General features: G+C 46.9%; 2 protein-coding genes across 2 annotated transcripts; one reads left to right on the top strand and one right to left on the bottom strand.

Moving 5' to 3' along the window:
- Positions 1-1,238: 1,238 nt before the first annotated feature.
- On the top strand, positions 1,239-2,051 carry LOC144670373 (histone H2B type 1-M-like). Its single transcript, XM_078532853.1, has one exon. It carries the CDS (start codon positions 1,592-1,594, stop codon positions 1,967-1,969), a length of 378 nt encoding a protein of 125 aa, XP_078388979.1. The 5' UTR covers positions 1,239-1,591; the 3' UTR covers positions 1,970-2,051.
- A 6,854-nt stretch (positions 2,052-8,905) lies between these two features.
- LOC144670275 (histone H1.5-like) lies at positions 8,906-9,544 on the bottom strand. The gene has a single exon (XM_078532762.1). The coding sequence runs from the start codon at positions 9,542-9,544 to the stop codon at positions 8,906-8,908; it is 639 nt and encodes a 212-aa protein (XP_078388888.1).

The raw sequence follows: 9,544 nt of genomic DNA, 5'->3' as shown, positions 1-9,544 counted from the left end.
GGGAATAATACCATCATATTAAACAAGAAAATGTCTTGTACAGATTAAAATCCAAATTAACATATCGAGAACTGACAGATAGTCCATTGATCACTAGCGGAGCTTTTCAGGTATTGAGTACAGACCATACACTGGCATTTGATTTTCAGTCAGGTTAGGAAGTTAAGTGGGAGGGGGATATTTTCTGTATCTCTGTGTATTAGTAACTGACTGAGTGACGTTTAATCAATGTTGATTTCAGTCTGTTAAAGTACAAGTCTTAAATTGTGAACCCCTATTGTGTGATCCTTTGAGATGTTCACTGGGAATTCAAATACATTTCAAAGTTTATCAGTCTCGATAGGGGTCAGACCAAAATAACTAACTGAGGCCTTCAGAAACAGTTGTAGAGACACTCCAAATAATAAAATGACAGGGATGGGAAAATGCCACACACTTATACCAAAGATTGACTTGGTCAGATTAAAAACCCACTCACATGGCAGACATTAACATGTGCAAAGAAGAAACACACAGGCATACCAAAGACTAGAGCAGTACAGAGAGAAAAATAATTATAAAAATAATTTTAAATAACAACAGCGTGTGCTGAATGAAATGCGGAACATATCCCGGGACTGACAGGCACATTGTAAATGCAACACTCACTTGAAAACGGAATAATATAGAGGAAAATAAACAGACATTTTTAAGAGATTGCAAGTTATGAATTTAATCTCAATATCACTGACCATAGACCGAGAGATAGGGTTTATAATCCTCACTGAAAAAGCACATAATGATAGTCAGAGAACGAATCCCACAATCGCGTAGCCTACAGAGAAGTTATTTTTAACAGAATGATTGTATCCTGTTGTGGACTAGATCTTGCTTTGTTCCCTAAATATAACCAAATAGATTCTGTGTTTGACCCCCCTCAGAGACATCATCCCTCTCCAGCATTCTTATAGTTTATTTGATCAATGCAATCCCCTCTTCACCCTCCGTGCTGTTTTTTTTTTTTGGTGACTGGGCTTTCCTGAATAGTTTTTAGCCAGAAATATTGAACGCTGTTATTTGCCGCGATATCAATGTCACATGTGGGACTTGTGCCTGCTGCTTATCAAACTTATTTCCCCCTCACATGCACAGCAAAGGCCGCATGAACCCCTGTCTGACCCCTAATATTCGGGACTGCTCTGTCCTGCTGATGGGCGGAAATAAAGAGCAGTTGGTCCTGGTGAGGAAGGGAAAATGTATGAACAGCATCAGCAGGATTATAGAGTGATGTGGTATTCCCAGCATAGAGAATGTGCTGGTGCGGCAGAGGGAATGAGGAAGTCTGGGATTTGGGCGGATGGGGCGGGCAACGGGAAAGGAAGGTTTGACTGCTGAGAGAGTTTGTGGATTGAAGGACCAATAAATGTGATTGTGTTTTTAAACAAACTAATCAGAAAGATGTAAAACATCACGAATTGACCTCATTGTGAAATAACCAATCAGGAACATGACATTCACCCATCCTTCATTAGCATAGGTCTCGGGTTTTGTCTATAAAATGCGAGTTTCGACCGCGCTTTGAGTTATTCTGTGTCTGAAGCTGATTGTGATCATGGTTGATGAGAAGAAAGCGCAGGTTTCCAAGAAGGGCGCCAAGAAAGCGCAGAAAAAGTTGCCCGCGAAGGGCGGCAAGAAGAGGAAAAGATCCAGGAAAGAAAGTTACTCCATCTACATCTACAAAGTGATGAAGCAGGTTCACCCCGACACCGGCATCTCCTCCAAGGCCATGAGCATAATGAACTCGTTCGTGAACGATATTTTCGAGCGCATCGCGGGTGAGGCTTCCCGCCTGGCCCATTACAACAAGCGCAGCACCATCAGCTCCCGGGAGATCCAGACCGCCGTGCGCCTGCTACTGCCCGGGGAACTGGCCAAGCACGCCGTGTCGGAAGGGACAAAGGCGGTGACCAAGTACACCAGCTCCAAGTAAAACCCCACAATGACCTGATAAACACCCGAAACACAACGGCTCTTTTAAGAGCCACCCACAATCTCTCCGAAAAAGCTATATCATCTCTATTTTTAAATTTGTCATGTATCGATTGTGATAAGTTTCGAACTGTTATTTTAATCAGCCATCAGTACAGATATTCTAGGTAATGTAGATTTATCGCCTGGTCGATCATTGGGTCTTGTTTATAATTCTCCATTAATTAATGACTGTCCGCTGACCCTCTGCGCTTTGTTCTCAGACGCGGAATATTCGGCCCCTATCCCTGGCTTTGGAGAGAGAGAATAGAACAGTTTCAGACAGCATCAGTTTCCAGTTCTTGTCAAGTTTGGTCTCAATAATCGATCAGTTCATTTCCTATCAGCCCCAGATGTGTAGGAACATTCAGTCTCAACGCTGGCAAATTTACACCAACAATGTTCACTTCTGACTCACGAATATCTACAAAATACCGTCCGTTTGTAGAACGATGAGGAGAGGCTTTAAGGCCGCTAGTTATCGGATTTATAATAGGACCGAAATTAACCGCAAATGGACCCTTGGATTTTAAAGGGAATCTGGAACTTGGGATAAAATGTGAAATAGTCCCATCAGGGACGGATATTTTAAAAACTTTGTCGTTAGACCGAGTTAGCTACTAAAGATTTTTTTTCTCTTTATGAAATAGATTTCTTGTTTTATAAATATATCGGTGGTCTTTTCGATGTCCAATAAAAACTATTGCTGGGATTCTGTAATCTTGGCGCCGTTATTTTCGGCTTGTTTTAGAAACAGATAAACTCAGACTGATATTCAGAAACGGACAGATACCGACAAACTCAAACTAAACTAGAGAAAGAGACAGCGATACTCTCCTTTATTCATTGCATTACATTTTGGCGGGCTTTAAGCATTTAAAAAAAAACAATTGGAATCTGATCATTTGGCGCCGTTATTTTCCGCCCTCACTCCGTGGAGTCTCCGGATTGGTGAGTTCAGTAGATATCTGATTGGTGATATGAACAACACTATGAGATGTCGCACAAAGTGACCAATCAGCAATGCCCACAGCACCATTCCTCCCAAAGCTATAAGAGAAGCGAATGTGAAAGGGTTTCCTCATTCTTTATGAAAGTGTTTGTGAGATTGTGGAAATGTCGGGAAGAGGAAAGACCGGCGGTAAAGCTCGCTCCAAGGCCAAGTCTCGCTCCTCCCGAGCTGGACTGCAGTTCCCGGTGGGCCGTGTTCACAGGCTCCTGAGAAAGGGCAACTATGCTGAGCGTGTGGGTGCCGGAGCCCCGGTCTATCTGGCTGCTGTGCTCGAGTATCTGACGGCTGAAATTCTCGAGCTGGCCGGTAATGCGGCCCGGGACAACAAGAAGACCCGCATCATCCCCAGACACCTGCAGCTAGCCGTCCGCAACGACGAGGAGCTCAACAAGCTGCTGGGAGGGGTGACTATCGCTCAGGGCGGGGTGCTGCCTAATATCCAGGCCGTGCTGCTGCCCAAGAAAACCAGCGCCGCTGCGGGCTCGAAGACCAGGTGAAGCGGCCATTCTTTAATCTAATAACACAAAAGGCTCTTTTCAGAGCCATTCACGGGATCAGTGAAAGGGTGACCTATTATCTGTCCGCTGCATTCCGAATTTGTAAGTGGCTGTGCACCACTATTTAATTGCGAAGCACGAACTATCAATGGGTTTGAGAAGTACTTAGATAAGCACTCGAAACACCATAACATACAGGGCTACATGCCAAGTGCCGGAGATAAGGATTAGAATAGATAGGCGCTTGATGGCCGGCAGGGATAGGATGGGCAGACGGGCCTGTTTCTGTGCTGTATAACGTTTTGATCACTCTAGTGCAATAATATCCTTCCTATAAGGGCAGATGAGATGGATCCCAGACTGCTGTGGGAGGCAAGGGAGGAGATTGCAGGGACCCTGATATTAATTTTCAAATCTTCTCTGACCACAGGAGAGGTGAACGGACTGGAGGAGAGTAAATTATTCAAGAAGGGTGGTAGGGAAAAACCAGTGAATCTAACATCAGTGGTAGGGAAACATTTGAAAAAGGTTCTGAGGGACATAATTAATTTTTACTTGGAGAGGCAAGGATTAATTAAGGATTGTCAGTCCGGCACGGACACGAGCGGTCTGATTCTTTGCTGTGTAACTGTGACTAATGACAACCATCAACTATATCCGAGCACTGGAGGGTTACTCTCGGACACTCGCTTCATGTACATAGTGTTGCCTTATAATGACAATGGGTATTAACTTCCAAATCATACCTCACCCTGTGCACGGGATTTATTTATGCAGCATTGTAAATGCCGCAATTTAATTTTTAAAAAAATCCCAGACCCGTTCGGCAGTTCTAATCTGCGCTACAATTGACAACGGCATCGTCGGTAATCTCGCAATTCTACAAGAGCGATGTCCACAAAACAAAGGAACTGGTGCAAGGGAGAATCAATTTTCATCGAGCGGGGTAAGAGCTGGTGTTTAACATGAGATCGCAGCTCTTTCATCTGTCGATTTAGTGGCTCTTAAAAGAGCAGTTGTTGTACTTGGTGCTGAAGCCGGGTTTTAGGCACGTTCCCCGCGGATGCGGCGGGCCAGCTGGATGTCTTTGGGCATGATGGTGACTCGCTTGGCGTGGATGGCGCAAAGGTTGGTGTCCTCAAAGAGCCCCACCAGGTAAGCCTCGCTGGCCTCCTGCAGGGCCATGACGGCCGAGCTCTGGAAGCGCAGGTCTGTCTTGAAGTCCTGAGCGATCTCTCGCACCAGGCGCTGGAAGGGCAGTTTGCGGATGAGCAGCTCGGTGGATTTCTGGTAGCGGCGGATCTCCCTCAGAGCCACAGTGCCGGGTCTGTAGCGATGAGGCTTCTTCACTCCGCCCGTGGCTGGAGCGCTTTTCCGGGCCGCTTTGGTAGCCAGCTGTTTGCGGGGAGCTTTCCCTCCAGTCGATTTGCGCGCTGTCTGCTTGGTCCTGGCCATTTTCTGAAGTGATACACCACAGTGCGAGATACAAGGACTATTAATACAGTCTGCTCTACAATCCGCCTTTTTAAACTCTGCGAGGAACCGCCCCGAACAGTAATTGGCTGCAGCCTTACGCCCAGGCAGTTTTACCCAAAATCTAACCAATGAATTAATCCCTGAAAACTCATGTCCCCATTGGTCGAGTTGTTTTTAATTGTCCGTTTCAAAAATTCCGCTTTTTTTTTGCAGCCGTTTCCCGTTTCCACAATAGACTTCGTTCTTCCCTTTTTTTAAAATTAAAAATACGATTTTTCACTCTCACTCGCTATTCCCTAATCCCAATGAAATTCCAGTTCATTCAACCTGACCCGGCAATTTTTAAACCCGGCATCATCCTGGTGAATCTGCTCATTTTTGGACAGAAACACCAGTCTGTTGTTTTAACTGTGTAAAGTCAGTGCTGAATTTCCCAGGCAAAATTGAAGGCCTGTCCATTGCTCCCTACAGCACCACCAACCCTAAAAACCTCCGCTCGCTGATAGGGCTGGAATGGGTAATAAAATAGAAACGGTGCTGGGAGCATCAGACCCCTTCCCATTGTCCTCATTCTGGGCTGTTCATGCCGATAAAGAGCGGGAACGGGAGCGGCTGGAATCTCCCCCTATTCCCGGTCGGAGTCGAATATTGAGATTAGGAGCAGGAGGAGGCCACTCAGCCCATCGAGCCGGCTCCGCCATTCAGTGAGATCATGGCTGATCTGATTGTAACCTCAACTCCACTGGCGGACTGAACGGCTGATATTAGAGGAACCGCCGGATCCTGTCATTACTATCCGACTCATTATTCATCTAGAACAAAACCTTTCGTAACCATGAAGCAGTGGAGAGACTTTTCAGTGTCAGTACAGAATGTGCCATCCGGGTAAATAAACAACGAGCAAACTGAGATTCTCAGTACATTCCCAGTCAGCACAAATCAGGCACTAACATTCCCCATCACAGCCCATCCCAGCTCCCGTTCCCAGGTCTCTGCTCTCTCTGTGAGGCGGTAGGTGGCTCTGAAAAGAGCCTTTGTTGTGTGTTAAGAAAGAATCGAAATTAACCCCGAATGGATCCCGGATTCCAAAATCGAATCTGGAACTCGGGATAAAATGTGAAATATTTCCATTAGGGACGGGATAATTTTAAAACTTTGGCGTCAGACCGAGTCAAATATTAATGTGACTTTCCATATGAAATCTGTTTCTTGTTTTATAAATATATCGGTGGTCTTTTCGATGTTGAATGAAAGAACAGTTTGGATTCTGTAAATTTGGCGCCGTTATTTTCAGATATGGATAAACACAGACCGAAAATCAGAAACGGACAGACAAAGATAAACTGTACATTTGGGAAAGAGAGATTCTTGCATTTCTGCACTTTAAAAATGATGTAATCATTGCCTATTAGTACAATTTTCAATTTTATTTTGTTGCCTTACGTTTGGCGGACTTTAAAATTTGAAAAAAACGGTTGGAATCTGATAATTTGGAGGCGGTATTTTCCGCCCTCACTCCGTGGAGTCTCCGGATTGGTGAGTTCAGTAGATATCTGATTGGTGATATGAACAACATTATGAAACGCAGCACAAAGTGACCAATCAGCAATGCCCGCAGCACCATTCCTCCCGAAGCTATAAGAAAAGCGAATGTGAGAGGATTTCCTCATTCTCTGTGAAAGTGTTTGTGAGATTGTGGAAATGTCTGGAAGAGGAAAGACCGGCGGTAAAGCTCGCTCCAAGCCCAAGTCTCGCTCCTCCCGGGCTGGACTGCAGTTCCCGGTGGGCCGTGTTCACAGGCTCCTGAGAAAGGGCAACTATGCTGAGCGTGTGGGTGCCGGAGCCCCGGTCTATTTGGCTGCTGTGCTCGAGTATCTGACGGCTGAAATCCTCGAGCTGGCCGGTAACGCGGCCCGGGACAACAAGAAGACCCGCATCATCCCCAGACACCTGCAGCTAGCCGTCCGCAACGACGAGGAGCTCAACAAGCTGCTGGGAGGGGTGACCATCGCTCAGGGCGGGGTGCTGCCTAATATCCAGGCCGTGCTGCTGCCCAAGAAAACCAGCGCCGCTGCGGGCTCGAAGACCAAGTGAAGCGGCCATTCTTTAACCTAATAACCCAAAGGCTCTTTTCAGAGCCACTCACAGAGTCTGTGAAAGGGCTGCTCACTGTGTGAACTCATTTCATTCTGGCTCTGAAGAAGCGTCATGCCGAAGCGGAACGGTAACTCTGTCCCCACACAGATGCTGCCAGACTTGCTGAGTTTATCGAGCATTTTCGTTAAAAATACTAGCTTCGCTGCACAAGACACTAGTATGAAATCGCCCGACATGCCTTACAACCCGCTTTCAATTCGTTTTCCTGATCTGTTTTATAACAGGCGGGTAGAAATCTACTGATGGGCGAAATCACCGTGAATACCGACAGTTCCGTGTCTCACACATAAGCATCATCAACTGTATGAGTTTTATTCAGGTCACGGTTCAATAGATACTGAAGAGAAGATGGGGTGAGTCACTTTTCCACTATATTGGAGTCGGAGAGTGGGGTCTAAGGGGGTAATACTCCGCTCCACTCTCCACTTCAAACATCAACAACCTTAATAAATGAACTAATGACCGAAAGAGGACGAAATGATGCTAAAGCTGTTTGATTCATCTTTAGATTTCACGATCCCGTCCCCAGGTCAGTTCTCTTAATGTGACGTTTTTGGTGGCTCTTAAAAGAGCCTTTGTTAGCGTCTTTGTTAGAAAGGGTCGAGTTGTTCAGCCGCCGAATCCATAGAGAGTGCGCCCCTGGCGTTTCAGAGCGTACACCACATCCATGGAAGTGACCGTCTTGCGCTTGGCGTGTTCAGTGTAGGTGACCGCATCCCTGATCACATTCTCCAGGAAAACCTTCAGCACCCCGCGAGTCTCCTCATAGATCAAACCCGAGATCCGCTTGACACCGCCACGGCGAGCCAGGCGGCGGATTGCTGGTTTGGTGATGCCCTGGATATTATCACGAAGCACTTTGCGGTGCCGCTTTGCTCCGCCTTTACCAAGTCCTTTGCCTCCTTTCCCTCTGCCAGACATGATGATTCTTCACTGAGATCTCCGCTGAATATGTGAGACGAGCTATTTGAGGTGCCTCTTTTATAGTTCCCGCCACGACCTGACTGAGAAAGGGACACAGAGTGAGAGGCGGGACGGGGAGGAGACTGCGTGACAGAGAACAGAGGAATGTCTTTGATAATCCAGCTCCGCCTCCTGCCTGCTCGAAAAGACACTTTTTTTAAAATTCTCGACAATGGAGGTTAACACGGCGCTCGGCACAAAACTTATAGATTGGGGCTTCATATTCAACGGTTCTAGAGACCCGCAGCTTTTAAATACAGAGCTTTACAAAGAAAATTCAGTACTACTCCCGCCCAAGTACATACACAGCACCCTGTCAAATCCTCTGTTTCCACTTCACTCCCAACTTCTGTTCTATCCCCACACACCTCCCCTCCAGGCGGGTTGAGCAGTTTACCGACACCGCACTCCAGCTGAATTAGACAAACTCATGTGTTGGGCTTTGAGTTGCAACGCGGGGTTTCTGCGCCCGGGTATCTGTCTTACACACTCTCGCCCTGAATCTGTAAAAAGGGAACTGAGCAGAAACTGATAGAGCAGCTGAACAAATCCCCAGTTACAATGGGGCACGGTCACCGCTCTGTTTTATTGCAGAGTGGGGGAGGGGATGGGTATAGTGCATGTCAGTGAGATACCGGGAATTTACAATTTAATATGAATCACTTCAGTGTGAAACCTGCTCCCAGCGCCGGGACAGGGACATTTGATTCGGGGATCAGCTCTTTCCTGAGAGACGTGGGCGGCTCTGAGAAGAGCCTTTGGGTTCAGAGGTTTACAATTTGCTCGGCTGGTTTCATTTCTTTCCTGACGCTGCTTTCTTAGCCTTTGCTGCTTTCACTTTGAGCTTGGCCTTCGATTTATCCACTTTTTTTAAAGCCTTTCCGCCCGTGAGCTTCTTGACGGGAGATTTTTTCTTCAGCGCTGCTTTCTTCACCGCCTTTTTTGGAGTTGCCGCCTTCTTGCTGCTTGTTTTCTTGACTGTTGCTTTCTTCGCTGGGGATTTCTTGGCTGGAGATTTCTTTGTTTTCACCTTCTTGGCCACTGGTTTCTTCACTAAAGATTTCTTGGCTGTTGGTTTCTTCTCCTTCTTTCCCACTTTCCCCTGGGATTCCTTCTTAGGGATTTTGAAGGAGCCGGAGGCGCCCTGTCCCTTTACCTGCACCAGGGAGCCGCTCTCCACCTTCCTCCTGATACTTAGCCTGATCTGGGAGCCGAGCTTCCCCACATCGACACCGCTGCCAGACAAAGCTTTCTTTATCGCGGCCAGGGACATCCCCTTGCGATCGCTGCAACCCGCCACAATCTTGAGGATCTGTTCGCCTAACTTGGGACCGGCTGCCTTCGATTGGGAAGCCGCCTTCTTCTTCTTGGGAGGTTTGACTTGAGCGGCAGCGGCTGGAGGAGCCGTATCAGCGGCTGCAGTATCAGTCAT

The sequence above is a fragment of the Cetorhinus maximus genome, chromosome 31 (assembly GCF_964194155.1).
Source record: "Cetorhinus maximus chromosome 31, sCetMax3.hap1.1, whole genome shotgun sequence".
NCBI classification, from domain to species: domain Eukaryota; kingdom Metazoa; phylum Chordata; class Chondrichthyes; order Lamniformes; family Cetorhinidae; genus Cetorhinus; species Cetorhinus maximus.
This window is presented reverse-complemented; position numbering and strand designations above follow the sequence as displayed.

What these genes read in the sequence shown, in the direction of transcription:
- LOC144670373 (XM_078532853.1), top strand. Translation starts at nt 1,592, where the DNA reads ATGGTTGATGAGAAGAAAGCGCAGGTTTCCAAGAAGGGCGCCAAGAAA.
- LOC144670275 (XM_078532762.1), bottom strand. Translation starts at nt 9,544, where the DNA reads ATGACTGATACTGCAGCCGCTGATACGGCTCCTCCAGCCGCTGCCGCT.